This window comes from Hemicordylus capensis, chromosome 4 (genome assembly GCF_027244095.1).
Source record: "Hemicordylus capensis ecotype Gifberg chromosome 4, rHemCap1.1.pri, whole genome shotgun sequence".
Lineage (NCBI taxonomy): Eukaryota > Metazoa > Chordata > Lepidosauria > Squamata > Cordylidae > Hemicordylus > Hemicordylus capensis.
Genome location: NC_069660.1, coordinates 213,538,063 through 213,561,556, shown reverse-complemented (window position 1 = coordinate 213,561,556; position 23,494 = coordinate 213,538,063). Strand labels below are relative to the sequence as shown.

At 44.5% G+C, this 23,494-nt stretch overlaps 1 protein-coding gene across 9 annotated transcripts in view; it reads right to left on the bottom strand.

The window, feature by feature from the left end:
* The window catches only part of PHACTR1 (phosphatase and actin regulator 1), a 451,342-nt gene that overhangs the window by 199,161 nt on the left and 228,687 nt on the right, over nt 1-23,494 (bottom strand). Inside the window, exon 1 of one of the 9 annotated variants that reach the window (XM_053250894.1) lies at nt 16,805-17,023. The exons of 7 other annotated variants lie outside the window; for them this stretch is intronic. In XM_053250894.1, the coding sequence (XP_053106869.1) occupies nt 16,805-16,928 (124 nt within the window). In that variant the 5' untranslated portion in view covers nt 16,929-17,023. Of the gene's footprint in view, nt 1-16,804; nt 17,024-23,494 lie in introns of those variants that run through there. One more of the 9 variants, XM_053250897.1, reaches the window with a different exon arrangement.

Genomic DNA, 23,494 nt, shown 5'->3' with positions numbered 1-23,494 from the left:
TCCGCGCAGCCCTGTGCCACTTGCGCCAGCTTGGTGATGTTATCAGGTCATGTCAATTTGACCGCAGGGCAGCCATCCTGGTAGGTGGGTGGTGCGAGCAGTGAGGCAGAGAGCATAGGCAGACAGTGGAGGGGCCCACCTTCAAATCTTGTCCCAGGAGGCCCTCCAACTTTGCTGCAGCCAGGTACTGTCTACTCTGACAAGCAGTAGGTCTCCAAGAAGACAGAGGTCTTTTCTGATACCTGAGCTCATTTTAACTAGGATTGAAATACCTGGTGATTGAATGTGAGATTTTCTACATGCAAAACATGTGCCTTAGCATCAAGTTATGTGCTATCTCTGGCTCCAATATGCTGCAGTAAGTATGTGCCTGAATTATTAGGCACTTCAAAGAATCAAACCGTAAATATCTGTCAGGGCTCAAGTCTGCAGTAGGCAGACTAAACCTGGAAGATGTCAGACAAAGATACAGCCTGTGCACACACAAAGCGACTCAGGGAGACCAGCCAGACCAGCTAGGAAGACTCAACAATGGGTCAGAGTGGGTTTGGTCAGGGCTGCACAACTTCGGCCTTCCATTGGTTAGAGTTGGATTGCCTTGCTTTGTCACCATTCCTGACAATAGTACTCATCCCTGACTACTGGCCATTGTGGCTGGGGATAATGAGAACCGCAGTTGTGCAACCCTGGGTTGGGCGATACTCTCCGATCCCCTGTAAATGCTTCTAGGGGTCAAACTACCCGTGACACGATAATTTATTGTTGGCCTTGCCAGGTTTAGTTTTTCTTTAGTTGCTGTCAACAGTAGCTGCAAGTGGGTCCAATTCAGACTGGGATAATGGAATGGGGCAAGGAAACTTTCAACCTTTACTTCTGCTGTGGTCCTAATCCACTGTGATGTCTATTTAGAAGAGAAAAGTGGAGCATCTCAGGGTGAACACAGAATGTAGGCCCTATATTATATACACATAGTGAGAAATGCTGTGTCCCTTTCCAGGTGGAAGAGCCCATAAGGCCCAAGAGGAGACAAGGCAAGGCTATTGGGCTTGCAGAACCCAAAAAAGCCTTGATTTAACAATTGGCTCTGAGAAGGGCCAGAAGAGGAATGTGATCTGAAATACCTCCAGGATCAGATTACTCTCTCAGTCTCTGCCAGGAGGGCAGAGAGCTTTAAGGGGACAGTTGATATGGAGGCAATGGTAAACCCCTCCTGCATTCTACCAAAGAAAACCACATGGCTCTGTGGTTGCCAGGAGTCGACTCCGACTCGAGGGTACAACTTTACTTTAATATGACTTCAAACCAGTTAAACTGTGTTGTAGAAATGCATCTTAACTCAAGGCTCACTGACATTGTTAGCTCTTCTGCAAAGTCTTGGGGCAGACTTCCAATAGAAAGGCACAAAATGAAGACACATGAACATATGGAAATTTTTCACACCCGGTTTTTAGTCCGCATATCCTCCGGAATGGATGTGTGCATTCACATATTGGCTGAATTTACCATGAAGTCCCTGCAAGCTATCAGGGAGCACTTCACACAAAAATTCGAGGATTTCATTGCATGTTAGAGTGTAAAGTAAAGTTGTGCCTTCGAGTCAATGTCAACTCTTACTGACCACAGAGCCATGTGGGGTTTTTTTTGGTAGAGTACAGGAGAGGTTTACCATTGCCATCTCCTGAGCAGTATGAGATGATGCCTTTCAGCAACTTCATATATTGCTGCTGCCCGATACAGGTGTTTCACATAGTTTGGGAAACATACCAGTGGGGATTCGAACCAGCAACCTCTTGCTCTCTAGGCAAGTTATTTCCCCGCTGCGCCATTGTAGCCCCAATCCAGGGTTAACAAAATCCACTTTTTGCCTTGGATTTTTGGAGCAAATTTAAACTCGCAGTCAGGGGCGTAGCTAAAATTGAGTGAAAGGGTTCAAAAAACACGGACCCCCAGCTCCTGGGGGCCTTCCAGCTCCATCCCTCCCTATTTTCATCATTATCTCCCTCACTCGGGGGGGGGCCACCAGAGAGAGGGATGAACACGGGCCCCCTCTCCACTAGCAGTAAAGCTTGCAGTAAAGCCGTACAGAAAACCTGCTGTCTGGGAAAGCTCATGGCATTAACAAAACTCAAGAGTGTTAACATTCAATAGGAACAAAGGGGTTTGCTTGGTTGTTCCCTGAACTGTCAATAAACAATGGGATGGGGGAGAAGATGAGCGTACATGACTGGTCCTCTTAAAGACTTCTGTTTAAAAATTGGATTTGGAAAACACAGAAACACATTTGCACTTCCCCTAGGAACCATTTGCACCTTGTCCCTGAGACTTGCCTCTTGCCTTCAGAACCACAGCTTGAACCAGAAAATACAGTTTCACTTATGGCTTTATATTAAAACAAATTGTTCACAGGTGGAAGATGTATTTGGATACACTCATTAAATAAATGCATCGGTCTTAATTTGTATTCCAAATAGAATTCATTACAGTAATGGTTGCAAAATGCTATTCTGAAGGAGACAAAGGGCACCATCCTACCCCTTAAGTGATTTGGCTGTGAATGAATACAAAAGGGCTCTGAGCCAGAATGAAGGTGAAAAGGGAAGGAGGAAGTGGAGTGGCAACCAATGACCCCTTTGGCACAAGAACCATCATTCTGACAGAAATCAAAGAGCCAGACTGCAGAGACTATAAACACATTTGACTGCATTTGCTCCTTTTCTTAACTTGGCCAGCTATTCTACAGCAGGCTATACTGTTCTGATCCTTTATGGAAGGTCTTCTTATTACGTAAATATTCATATATCCTTTTAAAAAAAATTCTCAAAGTGGCTTATGTAGCAAAAGGTTGATGCAGCAAAAGTTATGAGAAAATGCTCCCCTGTACCAAAAGGGCTCACAATTCAAAAAGAAAACACCACCACCACAACTCAGGCATACCATACCAGCAAGAGCCACTGGACAGATGCTAGCCACAACTTTAAAAGGGGTCCATTTGCCCACTAAGAGGGGTTAGCAGAGGTTATGACTTTACAAATGCAGAATGGTGTAATTAATTATAACCACGCTTCATTTTAGGTCTGCAGTCTTACATTTCACTAGTAACAGGGCATTAACAAAAGCAGATTATATAGCTAGTTCCTGGTTTCTCTCTCTTTAGACCAGAATTTATAGCAATAGCTTGAAGACTTCCAAAGTCTATACTGCCACAAGGAGTACTTCTCTTCATACTACAGGTCGAGTATCCCTTATCCGGACATCCGAAATCTGGAATGCCACCGGCACCTCCGGCCTCCTCCACTTGCCTCTTCAGCCATCCACCTCCTTGCTGCCGCCTCCTCACCACCACCATTATTTCTCGCTGCTGGAATCTCGCAAGAGTTCTGCCTCACATTCCAGACCCCCGTCTACCAGAATTATACGTCTGTATATAGAAGATTCCCAAATCTGAAAAAGTCCAAAATCTGGAACACTGCTGGTCCCAAGCAGTCCGGATAAGGGGTATTCAACCTGTACAACAAAAACTCCTGGATAATGTGCCTCATGTTTCCGTTGCTCTAAGGATCCTTCTCACACTTCCAGTATCAGTGGCAAGTGGTGAACGTAGTTTCTCAAAGCTCAAACTTATAAAAACTTGCATACGCTCAACAATGTCACAAAAGAGACTAGCTGGCTTGGCAACTATATAATTGAACATGAACAGGCATCAGCACTTGATCTGATTGAATTGCTGATAAAATTTGCAAAGGAAAAGGCACACAAAGTGAGATTTTGATGTGGTGTTGAGGGTTGTGTTGCGCTTGGCGGAGGTATGCACTCTACCGAACTCTTCTAGTTCAAAATGATTTGTGTGCCAAAATATTTTTTGTATTTGAGAAAGATAATCAAAAATTGGTGTATTACCTATTATTGCAATTTAAAATAAATTTAGCAGTGCTTTTGATTCTTTCCTACAAAACATCTGTTTTTGAAAATCAAAGTTGAATTTTTTTGGGGGGAGGGTGCAAGTACTTAGCCTTGCCTAGGGCACAAAGTAGTCTGGCACCGGCCCTGGGTCAACCAGGATGTGTGTAGGAGACAAGTTTGACCTCTGCCACAGAAGAGATGCCTTGCACTCCCAGTAAAGTAGAGGTAAAGTGTGCCGTTGAGTCGATTTCGACTCCTGGCGCCCACAGAACCCTGTGGTTGTCTATGGTAGAATACAGGAGGGGTTTACCATTGCCATCTTCTGCGCAGTATGAGATAATGCCTTTCAGCATCTTCCCAATATAGGTCATTGCTGCCCAGTATAGGTCTTTCCCATAGTTTGGGAAACATAACAGCGGAGATTCTAACAACCTTCTGCTTGTTAGTTAAGCATTTCCTCGCTGCAATATATAAACTATTCCTCGGTCTGCCCTTCTCAGTGATGAGCATTTTGCTAGTATTGAATGAGAAAGCCAGTCTGTCATAGAAAACGTTCTGTAGTTACACAGGTAAAAACATAGGAAAGACATGGAAAAAACTGGGCGGTTTAATCCAATTATATATACAGAATGCATCATATATATTTAGTGGGGGAAATGGAGCAGAGCATGTTGAAGAACACCAACACCAACAGACAGAACTGCAGATTCTTTTGGAACTAGTTGGTGAAACCTTGACTTCTTTAAAGCTTAAGCTGAAATCTCACTATTAACATCAGAAAACTGCAACAACAAAAACTACAAATCTGAGGATCACTGAATGTCTTGTTTTTAAATCAATGCATGGAGCGATTTACTTGATATTAAATACACAGAACCCTACCATCTGCCACTACCTGTGTGCCACATTTCAGAGCTCTCTGCCCAGTCTTTACTGTGCTCTGAATTTTTCTCTTTCTCTCATAAATGGCTGTGTGTTTTTGGCTTGACAATGTGCTCTTATATGCAACTGTGATACTTCAAAAGGATTTCTGACTTATTTTCTTCCTTCTGCAATAGTGGGGTGTGTGCAAGAGCACTGAAAAAATAATTTTAACAATAAATTGAAGTGGGGAACTCCCTGAGAAATATGAATGCGGAATATGCATGAGAAATATGTATGCGAAATATGCCTGGGCTTCCCACCCCCTCCCAGAGAGATCCCCAAAGTTATCACAGTAGATGGAATATGAAACACTGAATTGTGCTCCCTTGCAGATGTACCTGTGCAAGAGCACTGATAATAATAATTAAAAAATCTAAAAAATAACTGGAAACCATGCATGCACACACACTCACTCCTTGCCTACCTGGGCATAGGAGAATGCACCAATAGGGGTGCCTCCACCTCCTCTACAAACAAATTGGCCATAAATGGGTGGGATGGATACGGAGAAGCCTACTGTATGAACAAACCAAAATCTGAAAAACTGCAACAAACCATACTCAACTGTAATAAAAGCAATGTGAACAGCCCAGATTTACTCCAGTTTGGAGTAAATCTGAGCCATTCTCCATTTATTTATTATTTATTTATTTAGTACATTTATATACTGCCCCATACAAAATGTCCCTGGGCAGTTCACAATATAAAAACCATTAAAACATTGACATCATTAAAACAATTTAAATACAATTTAAATACAATAAAACTCTAAAAACCAAAGCTTTAAAACTAGAAACGAAAAGCCTGACTAAACAGGCATGTCTTTAGGTCCTTCTTAAAACCATTCAGATAATGTTTGCCCAGTCCCTGGGCAACTCTAGAAAAAGCCAAGTTTCAAGTCACCACCAACCGAGCCGGTGGCAATCACAACCAAACCTCCCCAGATTATCTTAACAAGTGGAGGGGTCAGGGGCGTAACTATCATAGGGCAAGGGGAGACAGTTGTCTGGGGGCCCACTGCCTTGGGGCCCCCCCAGAGGCAAGTCACATGACTGGCTCCCCCAGCCGCGCACCCGCCTGGACTTCCTTCAGTTGTGAGTGTTAAGACCTGGAGCAACCAGAACAGCATGTCTTTCTCTAGTACCATTAAATGACTTGCATTGGCACCCAGTGTAGTTCTTTCAAATGGGTGTAAAATGATCTCTTTGGGCAAACCCACAGTTTCTGAACTGTGTACAAAGGCAGCCCAACGTAGAGTGCATTGCAGTAGTCAAGCCTGGATTTTACCAGCATATGAACTACTGTTTTAAGGTCATTTATCTCCAGAAATGGATGCAACTGGTGAATCAGCCAAAGCTGATAGAAAGCACTCCTGGCCACTGCCTCAACCTGAGAAATCAGAGAGAGGTTTGGGTCTCAGACTATGTACTTGCTCTTTCCGGGGGAATGCAACCCCATCCAAAACAGGCAGATCTAAACCATTTCCTAAATCTCAACCTCCCACAATGAGGATCTCCACCTTGCTTGGCTTCAGTCTCAGTTTGTTCTCCCTCATCCAGCCCATTACCACCTCCCGACAGGCATTTAGGGAAGTTAGGCCATTTCCTAATGAAGTTGACATGGAGAAATAGATTTGGTTGTCATCAACATATTGATAACACCCTGCACCAAATTCTCTGATGATCTCTCCCAGCGGTTTCATGTAGATGTTAAAAAGCATTGGAAACAGTATGGAGCATTGCAGAACTCCATACCGGAACTCTTGTCTGAAGAGAAACAGTCTCCAAGTGACACCATCTGGAACCTACCCGAGAGGTAGGAGTAGAACCACTGCAAAGCAGTGCCTTCCACTCCCAATCCCTTCAGGTGCCCCAGAAGGATACCATAGTCGATGGTATCGAAAGCTGCCAAGAGATCCAAAAGGATCAACAGAGTCACACTCCCCCTGTCAATTCCTAATTAGAGATCACCCAACAGGCCAACCAAGGCCATCTCAACCCTATAGCCCACACAGAAGCCAGTTTGAAATGGGTCCAGATAATCCACTTCCTCCAAGACAGCCTGGAGCTGAAACACCACCACCCTCTCAATCACCTTGCCAACAATGGGAGGCTGGAGAAAGGCCTATTATGCTTATTTATGCTTATACACCCTTATTCGCTTTATATACTTCCATCCTAACTTACACTGCTTCTTCCCGCAGGAGAGCCCCCTGTCTGGAACTTTTGTAGGACATTACTTCCTCCTCTTGCCAGACACCCTCTTCATGGAAAGAAAGAAAAAAGTAAGTGGGGCCCTGATTTGGAAACACTGTGCTTGGGACCACCTCTGGGAAGCTTTGTATTCTTCTGGCACATTCAATTTTTTAAGAGGACTTCCTGCCTATAATGTAATCTCTGCATTCCTTATGCCCAAGTCCTTTCTCAGTGTCCCATATCAATGCTGATGTATTACTGGCTACCAGAAGACCCACAGCAATTCTGACTGAATGATTTTGCCATTACATTTCTCCACATACCAAAGCCTGGAAATATCTTTGACTGTGTGCAGCCTTTTGATTTAGGGGCCCTCAGCTTTCTGCCACTGGCAGTGAATTGGTCTATGAATTATTCATGGAAGAACTATACAAATTTAGTTAATTGCTTGCCCTGGGCAGAGAACTTAAGACTTGGTAAAGAGGTTTATTGTGCATTTTTAAAAAGGATCTCATGGTTGAAGATGCGATTGTATTTTTTCATCTTTGAATGGCTTGCCAGTTGAATCCATTTTAAGATCCCTGTAGCAGACATATAATCAACTCAATCTCCTACACTCTCTCCTTCTTGTAATCCATTTTAAGTAGCTCCCAAGTGATTATCACTACATCACACTGCACAAGGCCTCTTGATCTTTTCACTCAGGCTTTTTAAACAAGGGGGAAAGGTAAGGACAAGTCTTCTCACTCTCTCAGCCCTATGTCTTATCCTTCATCTCATGCTACTCCAAACATGCACAGAAACCAGCAAGGGAAGCAGGATTTTCACCATCTCTACTTTGGCCAACAGCTTAACACATGTGCTAGCGCAATCCAATCATACATGGAAGACATGATGCGGTATGTCCTTCATGGGACTGAAATCTCATGAGTCAGTTTGCCCAGGAAATGTTTGGAGTACAAAGTTAGTAGTAATAGTAAATTTATTATGGTCCTTAGACCAGCTTAACATTTAAAATAATACATTTATAATTTACAAAGGAGTACAAAGTTTCAAAGTTGTGAAAATGAAAACGGCCTTTGGAGTTTCTTTCTGTTTATCAGCCCTGAGAGTACATTGCAGCAATTATTTCAAACTAGCTGATCTGGTGCAGAGCATCTGCGCCCCTAGTTTGCTGCTGCCGCCTCCCCCTCCACTGCTGCTTTTTTGTCTGTCCACCCCTGCCCGTCTCCTTCTCCCCCCACCTGCCTGCAACTGCCTTCTTCTTCTTCTTCCCTGCCCATCGCCCGCCATCTCCTTTTGCACCACCGACCCACCCCCGCTTTCTGGCTGCCTGCCTGTCAGCGAGCCAGCTGCCAATCACAGCCACATGGCCGCCCACCTTAACCCTACTTCAACCCTAAACCTAATTTGCGGCCGGCCAGCCAGGCTGCCGCTTCCCCTCCTCTGCCACCTCCTTCCACTTGCCTGTTGCTGTTTCCTCCGCTGGCCGGCCTCCACCACAGTTCACCACTATTCCACCCCCCGCACAATTTTCTTCCCTCCCACCCGTGGCTATCTGGCAGGCTCTCCGAACTCTCACAAGAGCTGCCACACATGGGATTAGCCTCGGGTACGTCTTAGAGAATTAAATATATAGATGGCAAAGGAGTTAAAAACAAACAAACTTTCTTCTGTAGCTGATTCTGTAGCTGATTAACTAGTTTTTCAGTAACAGTATGAGAAATAGGACAGAGTCATGGAGACCTAAGACATGGTGAGTCAAACAGCAGGGTATGAGCAACTCTATCAAAGAAATAAAAGAGAATGAGGACAGAGTAGAGACCTTTTGTTTTGGCAGAAGATAGATCCAGAAGAGTAGGAGAGATTCATTGTGTTGTGGAGTGAAACAACAATGATGGGAGAGGGACAGGATATGCTCCTGGATAATAATGGTTCCTAGAACCTTTGGCTGTGACAATATAAATATGCAGGGACTATTTACAAAAGTCTCCATCTTTCAGGGTCAGAATTTTATGTCCTGCTGGATAACCTGTCCCTATCTCACAGTCATGCTGTTTTACTCACAGCATCAGCACAGCACAGTCTCAGTCACTTCCTCCTGCCATTATGCTGGTCTTTGCAAAGCAAACAATGTTTCCACACTGCACAGAATGCAGCACACAAATTGACCAAGTTTATATAAAACACCTTGTGACCAACAAGCCAAATGTGGTCTACCAGCCATGTGCTGCAGCCTGCCAGTTGCTTGACAATTCCTTTGATTTGCAGTCCCTAGCAGGCAGCAAAGCCAGGAAACTTGTTAAGTCCTAATGGGCTGCTGTACATGGCTGGTGGTGGGTCATGTTCTGTGCATCATGCACTGCACAGACCTGATATAAAAGCAAGAAGTCGGCACAATCATTTTTCCTTTGTGTAATTATTTGTGGTGAGGAATTTAGATATCTTTGGTGCAAAGTTTGCGTTTCCTTGCTGTATAGCATGAATGCTTTTAAATATGCATCACTGGATCTAAGATATCTGAGGGCCGGACTAGACACGTGGGGCAATTATATGTATGTTAAACATGTTAGTTCTGCATATAAAGCAGGGGTGAGAGAATCTACTCTTAATACAAAAAGAAGTGGTAAGGGAGCAAAATCTGATCTCCTCCTTCACTTTACCTCACTGTGCTCTGCTGCTTTCCCCAACCTGGCTCTAATACAATAAGTGAGCTGAGCAGGGAGAAAAATGCATGAAAGTTAGTGCAGCATTTGCTAAATATGCAAATAGGGCAAACACGTGTCTGTATACGTGATTATTCCGCACATCTAGTTTGACTCTAGGTCAGGCCTGCTCAACTTAGGCCCCACCAGCTGTTTTTGGACTATGACTCCCAATAATCCCCAGCCACAGTGGCCAATAGCCAGGGATTATGGGAGTTGTAGGCCAACATCTGCAGGAGGACCAAAGTTGAGCAGCCCTGCGGTTAAGAGGACACCAGTTTTCCCTCTAATAGGGGTCCCCAGATGTTGTTGACTACAACTCCCAGAATTCCCAGCTGCAATGGCTTTTGCTTGGGGATTATGGGAGTTGTAGTGAAAAACATCTGGGAATCCCTGTTAGAGGGAACACTGGTGGAAACATCTTAGATTTGTTCACCAGATGGGTCTAAGGTAGAAGAAAACATCCCAACAAAACTCATGGGGCTTTGCAACCCTACAGTTAACCAGCACTCTGGAGGCTTCACAACTCTCCTTAGAGAAGGGCTACTTTGGAAAACCCTGAGAACAGCTTTGTGTTTGAGCAAACAATTCAACTTATCAGTATTTCTCACCTGATCTTATGAGACCTTCAGGTTCTTTGAAAATAAAATTATATTCCTGTGAGACTTGGCAGTGCAACTGCTTTACAAGATCAGCTGAAACATCCTCATTTATCATACTTCTGCAACTTGTGAGCAGAGCCATACATTTACCTAACAAAAGAAAGTAATAAAGTACCCAAATTTTGCTTAATAAATATGCTATAGAAGGAGATTTTTTGCTGTGTAACAGATTTTATTCCCCAGCCCATGCCAGTAATGCCAGCCAATGCCAAAGGGGCAAACTAAGCATTGCCCAGCAGTAGTGTTGGCAGGCTTAACCTTCCTTTCAAAAAATAGCAGTGGTGTGCATAGGCGTAGTGTCTAGTGGACAATGGGGGACAAAAGTCTGCAGGGCCCACAAGGCTCAGACTGTGCCCTGCTGCCACTGTCCTTGCTGCAGCGGGCGCTGGTGCCCTTCAGCTGGGGCACGTGGCGCTTTGTGATTGCGCGATAGGAAGAAGCACGCTGGGGCTTCCTTTCTCCTCCCTCCATGCTTCCTCCTCCCAGTGACCACCCCTTACTGCTGCTCCACCCATTGGCCACAATGCAGGAGCCATTGAAGGAGGGGCTGCCTGGCCCTGATCTGCCGCTGCCCCCAGTGGAGGAGGAGGGTGGCCCCCGGCAGCCCCGCACCCAGCCTGGCTCTGCGCCATCAAGCCAGCGCTGCTGCTAACCACAGTGGCGGCCACCCTCCCACTCCACACCGGCTCAGCGAATGGTGAGTTCAAGAAACAGGGAGGGGAAGGCTTGGATGGGTTAAGTCGCTCCTCCTCCTTGCATCTGATGTCAGATGCAGGGGGTGAGGCTTGGGGTGCTGGGGCGCATGCACACTTTTTGCACATTATAGAGGTCCCTTGGTTGAACTTTGTCCCCCAGCTGCTGGAAACCTTGCTATGCCCCTGGTGGTGAGGGGCCCTGATTTACACTGGCCTGTCCAATGGCTGATATCTGAAAAGGGAGGGGGGAGCTCAAATTGGTGCCAATGGAAGCTCTTAATCTTTGTCAATGTCAGTCACAATGGGGAGGGGGATTTGAACTGGGATTATGTTGAGGATAAAAGGGGTCAAACTTCCAACCTGGTTGAGGTCCCAATCTGGTTATCCTCCTGTGACTGTGCTTCTTGAATGAAAGGTTGATCTTGTCTGTGCTAATGATGGGCTTGACTTAATGCATTCTTTCGCCCTAATTCTTACTGAGGTGGTTAACCTATGTTTGAGCTGTAGGTGAGAGATTGCATGATGAGTTCTTCCATGCAAAACATTCCTTCTGCACAGAAAACTAGATGTTAGGAAGAAGAGTTCTAGGCCAGACTTCATGGGAACATAGGAAGCTGCCTTATTCTGAATCAGACCATTGGTCCATCTAGCTCAATACTGTCTATACTAGCTTCTCCAAGGTTGCAGGCAGGAGTCTCTTTCAGCCCTATCTTGGAAAGGCCAGGGAGGGGACCTGGGACCTTCTGCATGCAAGCAGAGGCATTCTTACCACCAGAACTTGGGGCCCCGACCTGTGGCCTCCAAGGTCCAGGAGAATCTTCAATGACCGGGGGCCTCCTGTCGTGATGTCACAGGCTTGCAATGATCTATTCAAACTGCACTGGACTGGATGGACAGGCCCAGTGGCCGCTCCGCCCACTGCCACCAAGGTGGTGGGGAGGCCTGCTCAGCTCACCGCCCACACTCACACATGGCTACAATTACAGAAAAGCAGCGGTTCTGTGTGGCTGGGCCTCACAGCGGCAGCAGTAAGGGGAAGAGACCTGCTTTAGGGCATGGGTGTTGAACTGCAGCCCTCCAGCTGTTGTTGACCTACAACTCCCATCATCCCCAGTCTCAGAGGCCAGTAGGCAGGGATGATGGGAATTGTAGGCCAACAGCAGCTGGAGGGCTGCAGCTTGACACTCCTGCCTTAGAGTGTATGCAAATACCTGATGGAAACCTGAGCGGCACACCATCTAATTAGTTTTTAATTTTTTCACTTTCTCCTAAATGTCCCAATAAAGATGTAGGCCTGCTGCAGCTTTTCTAATTGTCCTTCATAGCTGCTTTTTCCTTCCATTGTTCAGGACATTCTTAGATTGGATTAGGGCTGTTTTCAGTAAGTGTGGTCATAAATGGCTGCAAACAGTTAGAGGCTGCCTTTGTTATCTTCATTTTAGAGCTGGTCAGGCAAGACTCCCAAAATCCCTGAACCAAATGTGAATTAGTAATGGGAAAACATAGCTATGGAGAGAAACTGCTGGGTTTACAGCCTGCCTGGAAGAGAGCAATTTGATTCAATAATTACTTTTGTAGGTAGCAAAATAATCACCTTATTTCATTTAATAGCAAGTTTCATTTAACAGCAAAGCAATTTTTTCTCTCCAAGAGTCTGTTTGAACAGCTTAACCCAGTGTCCTGAATCCAGGTGGGAATTGCAATTACATGTTTTTCTGGTAGGGAAGAAGGCACTCTTCTTTGTAACTAGCCAAACCTCAAACTTCTATACTTCCTTATGCAAGAGACAACCAGCAGTGATAATGATAAGTAAATATGATATGAGCTCTTCATAAAATCTTTAACACTGCTCAAGCCCAAATATTGCCTACTTAGGAAACCCAAATATGTCCTGCATGTCAGATTTCTGAAACAGAATTGGTGGGCAGGTGTGCATGTGCGTGTGTGTGTGGGGGGGGGGGCATACTTGTTAGGGGTGGGGCTTGTCCTCCTTGTTCCCCTCTGGAGCTGCTTTGGGTGGCCTACAACTCAAAGTGAGTCGGGACTATGGGTCCTGGGACTTTTGGCTACTACTGCACATATTATGCATTTGCTTCATGGAAAATATATCTGTGTAAGGAAAAGTGTGAAGCCAGCCTGAAGATCCTCACAAGCAAAATGCACACAAGTTTGCTTGTGAGGATTTGGCAATCTTCACCACTGGATTGTTTTTTGTGCAGAAAGGTGTACCATGTGGAGCCCTAAGAGAGCTCTAAGAGATCACACTAACAAACAGGGCAGAGGAATAAACATATTATTATCAGAGCAGAACCCTCGTTATCCATAATCTTGGTAAAAACCTGCTGGGAGTCAAAATCAGCCTGAACAAGGAGGTTCAGTACTGAAAGGGAAACTAGTGACTGTCACGGCAGAAGTGAAGGAATTGGGAAAGGGATGATAGCTTGGGGGTACAGCACATGCTTTGCATGCAAAAGGTCCTGGTTCAGTCTGTGACATCTCTACTAAAAAGGGGGATCTTCGATTGCAGAGCTATGCTGCCTGAGGCATTGGGGAGCTACTGCCCATCAGAACAAGACTCAGCTAGTTGGTCCATGGTCTGACTCAGTAGAAGGCTACTTCATAGGCTTATAAGTGGTCATAGGCTTGAGAGATTGGAGCATGAAGCAGGTTCCTTTGGGACTGATCAATTCAACTTGGAATTTCCACAGCATGAGAAAAAATGAAGAAAGACTCTTGTGCATTCCTCCACTTTTTCCAGGTCACGGCTTCTTGTGGATGATATAGCTCCTTAGGCCTGTAAACTGAAGCACCATTGAGCAAAGGGCAAAGAGTGTTCTCTGATCAATGCTCTTTCCTGTAGAGTCAGAGCTGCACCTGAGCATAGTACACCTAGATGACCTGACACTCACACCCAAAGGGGTGTGTGTGTGTGTGTGTGTGTGTGTGTGTGTGTGTGTGTGTGAGAGAGAGAGAGGGAGGGAGGGAGGGAGGGAGGGAGGGAGGGAGGAGGGGAGAGCAGGATGGGGTGAGGGGAAGGCAGTCAAGCAAGGAGAAAGAGGGCAAGTCAAAGGAAGGAAATAAGGCAATGCTAAATGAACAAAACACTGACCAAGTGCTGGTTTCCTAGCTGTAAGTAGGAATGGCTGTTTTCTCTTTGGGCAAGATTATCTTCAGCTTCCTGCCCCCTACTCCTGAGGAAGGGGAGGTCTCACATTAAGACATCCTTATCCAGAGAACTTGTTCACTGATGTACTCAGTCCATGGCATGGTCCAGAAAATGTATACTTCTCTGCTAAGTGATATATATGGAGCTGTATGGGATTGGGAAAGATGACTTAAGTCCCTTCCATTTCATTTCATTTCATTTCATAAGGACTCAAAGCTTTTGTGGTTATAAGCAATGGGCACAATCCACTAGGAACTCCTTTAGAACCATTCCGATTGAAGTGAATTGAACTTGCACAGGGGCATAGGACCACAGCTTGCACAGGAGAAGGTCCTGGCTCAATGCATCTAGGGCAGGCTTCCCCAACCTGTGGCCCGCCAGATGTTGCTGAACTACAATTCCCATCATCCCAGCCACAAGCTGGGGGTGATGGGAATTGTAGTTCAGCAACATCTGGAGGGCCGCAGGTTGGGGAAGCCTGACCTAGGGGAATTAAATGCTGGTACCCTCCACTATCAACACCAGCCTTCAGAAATATATAAAACAGATGTAAATTAAATATGATCCTAACATACAATGTGGTGAAGCTGTAATCTGAAAGGTGTTTCAGCTGGTAAATTCAGTTTCTGTTGTGTATATTTCTAGGTGTAGCAGTTCTCTTGCCTCAAATGGGGCACCCACTAACAGTCTATATCCCACTGTCCAACTGAAAACTCCACCAACATCAAACTATTGGGTTATTCTACATCTGTAAATCTTGTTGAAATGCATCTGGAACTGAATGTATTTGGGATTGGAGACTTGTGTTTAGAAGTATGCCTGCATTCACATATTAAACAAATACAGTTTGCTTTTCTTCTTACTCTAGCATTTAGAAATCTTGAGGCCTGGGATGTTGATAAATGGGGCTGATGCAATGCATTTAGAGAGGAATTAAATTAAAACAGGCAGTGCATATTTTAAATAAGTGGCTTAGCCTGCTTTTGGGGATAAATGAATCATGCTAAGATTGGAAGGCAGTTGCTCCTCCTGCTTTGCAAATCTCTAGGTTTAATTTCCAGCAGACTTTGCTGTCACCAGTAACAAACAGAAGGTGGAAGGGTGGGGGGGGAGGAATCATGCCCAAAATCTACACAGTGTGTGGGCCAAATGCTCTTCTTGGCTGCAGTATTACAACTGAATGGAGATTTTAGATCACTGAATATAAAAAAAAACTATCCTCTTGCCCCAAAGTAAAACAATTTCATCTGCTCTCACTTGCAAGGCAACACAAGGAAACTATAATTATAATACTGGAAAGTCTCCACTTGTGAAAGACATTTGGAAAAGTCATAGCTATTTCATTACAACTGTGCTGCTTTGGATGACAAAGATGTCAGAATCCAAACAATATTTGCTTTTCTGAGCAGAATGAATATAATGAATAAATTGACTTCTTAACAAATCAAAATTCATCCCGAGTGTCAAAAATTATGAAATAAAGCAGTGGCAGCAGCAGACAGCAAGCAGCTCTGAGATCTTTTCCTACTAAGATTTGCAGTCAAAAGCCTTTCACTGACCTTCAGGAAATGAGCTCTGTCTAGCATATACATTTGAGCTGGTTCTAACTCAAGAGCATTCAGATCTTAAGTAAAAGATGAAACATCATGACACACACACACACACACACACACACACACACACACACACACACCCTAAAACCTCATGTAGCACTGAGAAAAGGATATGGCTGGCAATATCTCTAGAGAGGTTTCTGCTTGGCTGGTTTTATGCCTCTTGTAGCTTTCTGCCTTTTTCAGTTGCTGACTCTGGCAAAATCCTGTCATCCTCATTGCTCATTCAAAACATCTAATTTGCTCTTAACAAACACACTGAATGGATCTGCTTACCTGTATACACACCTCTGAGATTCTATTGGACTCTATCTGAATGCACACTTTTGATTGTTACACTCCGTGTCAAAAGGAGAGTGGGAAGAGCTGTTGGCAACTGGACAAGGGTGCCACAATAATCCCCATAAGATATCAGCCAACAACTCTGCACACATCCCAATGTGTTTGGAGGTGGACAGCGGAGTGAAATATCATTACATGAGATTGATTCCACAGAAAGCCATCTCCCAAATACCAATAATTAAGTCAGGCAAACTCTTACTGCGGCAGGTTGGTAGAGGAGGGAGAAAAAAGTTGATGTGCCACAGATGAAAGACTAGTCTAATTGAGGCATTGTCATGATGATGAAAGCAAGCAATACACAAAGCAGTTTCCAAAGCAGCTATAGGAGAGAGGTCTGCAGATGCTGGGCACAGGCAAATGAAGGTAAAATTCCCATTTTGTTTTTCCCTCTAGTAGGCATGCCAAACAGCTGCCAAATCTATTTATTCACTGCTTCCTCTTTCTCTCCTCCTGCAGTCCCTGAAGTAACAAGCGAAGCATCCAGTAATTGGGAGCAAGGCACACATGTACAAACAAATATCACAGGGAAACTCTCTCTCTCTCTCTCTCTCTCTCTCTCTCTCTCTCTCTCTCATATATAGACCTAAGATCATAACACTCACCCTCACGGGCTTCCTCCCCGCGACTGCAGTTGCTGCATATGTGTTTGATCTCCTTGCCTATGTGACAGTGTATCACAAAAGACACATTGTTGTTGTTCGTAATAGGCTCCTTTAGTGGCTTCATCCTCACTAGATAGAAAGCTCTTTTTTTAGGCTTCTCTTCACTCTTGTCTGGAGCAGAGCCATCCCTGCGGCCAGAAGAGGATGAAAAAGAAAGCATCCCGGGCTGCCTGGTGTGTGTGGAATCCGCCATCCGCTCACGCTAGCCTTAGCAGCTATCTGCCACACACACTCACCCACACCCCCTCACTCCCAAGGATTAAAAGCCGAGAGGGAGGATGGGACAGGGGAAGAGACGGGGAGAGAGCAGGGAGACTCGCAGCCCCAGTACTCTTGGGTGACCTCTGTGACCCAGCTGCCTTCACCAATCAGGATGATTGGAGCTGCAGGATGCTCTTGGTCTTTCCCTCCTCTCTGACCATACCTGTGTGTTGCCTCATCTCACCTTGCAAGCACAGATGCTAAATATACTCATTGGCAAATCCGAGATTCATTCATTCCAACTCTTTTCTTTGCTACGGCATTTATCTTTGCTCGCAAACAGAAGATAAATATTGGGTTGCCCTTGTTTGGTTGGACGAGCGGCCATTCTAATTCCCACTTAACATCACAATATTGCCATGGTGCTTGGGCAGCACCCGAGGCTGGCTTCATTATAATTACTGTTCAAGAGACAAACAAAAAGGCACCCAACATATGTCAAAACACTGAAAAGGTTGGCTCCACTTCTGCCATGCCTCATGGGCAGTGTGTAAGACCCAGACCAGCACATTATTTATAAGAGGGGCCAAATTTTCAACTGAGCAAAGAATAAAGGGCCAGCAACACTGCCTGCCCCTGTCTACTGACTTACAGTTGTGGGGGGGGGGGCAGGACAAGCTTTAACCCCTCCTCTTGTGTAACGGAGTAGGAACAGACACTTTGGCAGGTTCTCTTGCACCTCAACTGCTACTCTGGCAGAGCCTACCTTGCTGTTCACACATATTTGAAGAGGTAGATAAGAAAGGGAGGGATCTGCTAAACATCTGCTGATTTTAATACCGGGGAAGAAAAGGGAATTAAAGATTTATTTGACTATCTTTGCCTTGACTTGTTAAGGAAAAAGCAGCTGCAGTGTATAAGCAGAGATAATGCCAACGTTCAGAACTTGTGAGGGGTTGTAATGGTGAACTTAAAGGAATTGCCCTCCTCAGACTCATTATGAGCTGCGCATTATGCGGTCAGGCTCAGCTTTTAATATAGGCGAACCTTGCCGTTCCCGGACCCAGCATCCGTGATTCCGCTTATCTGCGGGTGGGTAATTGACACCTGACCTGACCTCAGCATATGCAGAGAAAAATAGTTACAAAGGGTTAATTTGTGTGTATCCATGGTTTTGGGGTGGCCAGACATTACCTCAGAGGACATTTCTGGCCACCATTTTAAGGAAAGGAGGCATTTTGTGGCTCATTTGTTTTTAAAAATGTCCATGAAAAATTGTGAGGAAATGGCAATTTTGGATGTGGAATGGGCATTGCAGGACAGCTGTAGACCCACGAAGCATAGTAGGGCACTTTGTTCCATTATCTCCACCCTTTTTTGCTGGGTTTTTTTCACTATTTTGAAGCCTCTGGGAACCTAACTCTCCCAGTCCCATTGACTTAATGCCCTGTTATCCATGGTTCAATTATCCACGGTTGTAGCAGAGAACAGAACCCCCACAGATAACAGGGTTCACCTGTAAGTTTCTCTGCCATGCTATCACTACCTACTATGCTGTTGCCTTGGAGGTGCAAGGAGAACTGGGGCATGTAGCGGCTAGGGTATCCTATGTCTATACTCAGTTCTCAGGTGCCCTGGAAAACTACATTTCCCAGGGACACAGCAAGGTACCAGAGACTCTCTGTTGCCACAGCCACTCCCAGTTAAATTTGGAGGGAAGAGCAGGGGGCAGGGATGAAGGCATTAGGAGAAGGATTTCAAGCCCTCTCATGATCTTGATTAGCTTCCTGAGAATACAATAGGAATTTACATTTCAAAATGGGGCCAGAAAAATTGATCATTTATTATTTTTTATTTTTATTAGCCAAGTTCATTTTCAGTTGGGTCATGAGGAATTTTACCATCACCGATAACAAGGGAGGTCCCTAGAATCTGGGGTATTCTGAGAAAATATACTGGGGACTAGACTGAAATCCTGAGCCAATTGCTCATCCCTCCCATAAGAGAATCAAAGGCTTCTATGCTGTGTGAATTCACTTTCCCCCCTTCAGTCTTTAAACATTGTTCCCCTCCTCCTCTTGTATATTCTGTTGGCATCTCTCTTTTAGAATACACAAGAGGCTAAATCTGGCTTATGTTTGACAATGACACTCATTGACACTGTCTGGCAGGGGCTGGTGACGTCAGGGCAAGCTCTTCCAAAATGGAATCCTCCATCCCTAGAGTAATTCTGCCCAAGGGTCACCAAGAAGAACAGCAGACTCACTGAGCCTGTTCAGACTAATCTCGGGATGAATGCCCTCTCTTTGTTTCCATCACTCTGTTTTGCAAAGTGCAGCTGACCTGAAGAGCAACAGTATCAGCCCCTGGATACTTATAGTGGGCAAGCCTTTTTTCCTCAACTAAAGACCAGCAGAAAGCCTATAACATTGAAGCGAAACCTTTATCTGGAGTCAAATCTTTTGTCAGTCTCTTTGCTGGCCATAGCTGACCCATGGGGAAATGCTGCCCTCCAAGCTGCTTAAGATGGGGTAGCTCTCATGGTGAAGCTCTGCTTAAGGGATGAGATGGCCATATGGGACACAAAAAGAGTGCGGCAGTCCTGGCCCTTGAAGGAATTGGAGAATGGTGCAACACAGCAGGGGAGGGAGGGGGAGGGAGAGAGAGAGAGAGAGAGAACACAAACTGACCATTGCAGAGCTGCGCTGAGTTGTTAAGGCTCATTCCCATAGATAACCTATATAGGGGAATAATGCAGCATATGATTGAATGAATTTATAAAGTGCCACATGAGGAGCAGGGACTACAATGCAACAGCACCTAAGCTACCTCTTAGCAAAATGTGAACACTCCCCCCATCCCTTTAAATTCGTTGCAGGAAGAAACCTGAAAAGGTTCTAGGCAAATCTTCTTCTTTACAGCATGTGGCAAAGAGGCCACCCACTGTTCTTTACTTCTGGCACACTGTCACCAAGAGCAATGAGGACTAATTAGGCCCCTAAAAAGTTTAGATCAACAGAGACAATTTTCTTCTGTGTCACTTTATGATCCCCAAGAGCATCAGCTGAGGGCACCATATTAATAATAGCATCTTTGCACTGGTTTAAGACAGCAAAGGTGCACAGAGAAGCAATCTCAGTGGCTGCCTCCTATTTATGGATCTGGAGACTCACCAGAGTCCAGTCTGAGACCTTTCAGCAGAACTGTAATGCCTATTTTGGCAGGTTAATCTTTAAAGGTTAGGTTTAAGGCAAATGGGAATTTTAATGGAGTCTTAACATGATTACATATTATTGCATGTTAGTGGAATTTTGAGCCTTTCAAATTGTTATATCCCCAGCCTTTATGATAGGATGGACAATAAAGTCTACACACACTATATATTAGTTATATATTCTGTCAATCATTTTACATTCCAAAAACATAATGTATTATTCTGTAATCTGATCCTTTCCTGGCCACCACTTCAAAGGATTTAAAAGAGATAAGTGCTTATTAATACATGCATGCACTGTTAACCACTGAAATGGTGTTCATGAATTTGTACCCAGGTACACAAATCTGTGGGAAGTAACTCTTAGAATGACTTATTTTGGTCACTGAATCAGTTCCATCTTAATCTTTAGGTTTCAATTATGTTGTTTGTGCATGACTGGCAGCTTTTGGTCATGCTGCAATCTGGATATACGTTATGTGTCAAAAGACTGGATGGCAAATATATATATCACCACAGATGGCTGGAAAAAAGTCAAGTAAGGTAGGAAATACCCTGAATAGAAATGCTCACCTGAATCAGCCTTGAATCACCCAATTAGTCATTTGGTTATAGGAACTGATAGTGATGGAAAAGTTATATTTAGATGTTAGCTTTCATATAACTCAAGAGCGGCATCTAGTATCCAGTCTGGTCTGTTTGTAATCTAAAGGACATGAGTTATTAAATTTTATCAGGGCAGCAGGTGTTATTGTTATTATTATTTTTAATTCATATTCCACATTTCTCCCAGAAGGAACTCAAGGTGGTTCTTAACAATCAAATCAAAATACCATCACCACATAACATAAATACAAACATTGGAGTAGGATGAAGTATGCGTGGTTTAATAAAGGGAGAGCTTATGGAACAAAGTATCCTTCACAAAATGTGTGACAGATGGGGGAGAGTATGAGTGAGTGGAGTGTTGGTGGTGGTGGTGGTGTGTTTATGTGTGTGTTTTAGGGATGTGCATGAAATGGATTTTGTTTTCTGTTTCAAGCTCGAAACGAAACACAAATGGCCAAAACGTTCTATTGAAACAGCAGTTGAGCCAGCTCTTTCGATGGAACAAACTCAAAATGTTTCGAGTGTTTCAGCTATAGAGAACAATGGGGAACTCGAAACAGCCCATTGCTCTCCATGGGTAGCTCCCTGGAATACCAAAATGGGTTATGTCATCCTATGGGGGTTTGGGGGAAAGGTTAAAATTTTGTTTAAAATTGCCCGCCTGCCCATTTCTTTTGTGGGTTGGATGATAGGTAGTACCCATCATGCCCTACCACACAACCCATTTTGGTGTCCCTAAGAGCTACCCTTAGGGAACAAGGGAAAGGTTTCCCCATTGTTTCCTATTTCTGGAACAAGCTACACTCACAGAATGCATTGCACACAAGTTTTGCACTGAAATTTACAATGCATTTTGCAACCCTGCCTTGAAAAACACTGCAGAAGCACACATAAAAGGGAATCTGTTCCTCCCAATACAGAACACACATTTCAAACACAGTCCAAAAATGGCCAAAAAGAATCACTGGCCCAGAATCCACTGCCAGCCACAGTGCCTGCTCTGCAGTAACTTCATTGACACGTTGCTACTTCACGCTCAGTTATGACTCCATACATTACTTTCCAACATTGCACCAGCTGCTACAGCAGCACCCTTCCTTATCAGCAAGCACAGCCATAAGTTCAACTGGAGGGACTTCAGCCACATTTTGACTGAGTACACCTTAAAATGCAGGTTGTAGAGCAGAGCAGAACAGTGAGTAAAGCACTAATCCTAAGGCCAGACATGGAGCTCATCACAGCAATCACCAAGAAATATTACAAAAGGCACGCACAGAGAGCCGCCATTGTCCATTGCTCACCACGATACTATCTCACAAACAAAACAAACCACAACACAAGGAAGGAAGGCAGCCAAGTCCTGCCTTTGTCAATCTGAGATAGAGCAAAACCAGATAGTATAGCAGCAATAGCACAGCAATAGCACTCCGAGAGATGGAAGTTTGGGGCAGCATACAAATTTGATAGATAGTGTAGTGACCCACCTTCCAGCTCCAATAGGGTCAACAGGAAATAAACCCCTGTCCCTGACTGACAGGCTGGCGACCTCCAGGGCTGACCAATCAATCCACTAGGTGGGTGGGACATGAGGGCTGCTGCTGGGAAGAAGAATGGGTAAGTGGAACAGGAGAGTGCGGAGGAGCAGGAAATCTAGCGTGGTGTTTGCTCCCTCATGGTGACTCTGCAGATCCTTAAAAGACAGGATTGCAGGAGGCTTACCTTATCAGGAATTTTGGTGAGTTTTCAAAGGGGAATGAAGCCCAGGCTTTGGGGGCTTTGGAATCTAGTGTAGGGAAAAGTATGTTTAGTCAGACTTTGCGTTAGGAATTATGTTTATTTTCTGTGTGTTTTGCATTCCTAAATATCAGTTCTTTGTAACGTGTAACTAAGATTTCAATGTGTGCTGCCTAAGTAAAATCTGGGCGTTTTGAAACATTCTTGTAACCAAGTTAAGCATTTTTCAAGTGCATCTAAAAAACTAGAGCCTCAAACAGACCAGTCTGTAGGACTGAATAAACTGTTTTTGTTCCTTTCTTTTTACAAGCCTCTCAGAGTTGGTTATTAACTCAAATGGAGGGGGGGTGTCTCTAAGAGCTCAGTTCAGCTATCATTAGACCTATGTACAGGCAAACGCTTGGGGAGCAGGTTTCTATATTTGCCCAATAATCAGTTCAATAGAGACCTTGGACTAAAGCACTCTAGTGCAACAGTCTGATCTCTAAAAGTTTAGAGTGCTTGGTGGCAGCGAATTTAAACTACTAGAACCTCTGTTTTACCAGAATATTTTTCTTATTCTTTCTGCGCTTTTGAAAGTTAAAGATTTTAAACCACCAGGCAGCTTCTCAGACAACTCAGGCGGTGACTCAGGTGGTGAGTGGTGACTCAGTGGATAAGAGTCTCCCTCATGAGCTAGGTGACTGAGAAGGTCGATCAGCGCTAGGGAAGTGCACGGAACCGGCAACTGCCAGTTTGAAGGTGGGGGGATAGCTTTAAGGACCGGGGAGGGTACTCTTACCCTCTCTGCCTAGCTTTTACTCTCAGAATAAAAGGGCAGAGATGGTTTTTTTTAAATCTCAGACAGAGGGAGAAAGACCAGGAAGGCTAAT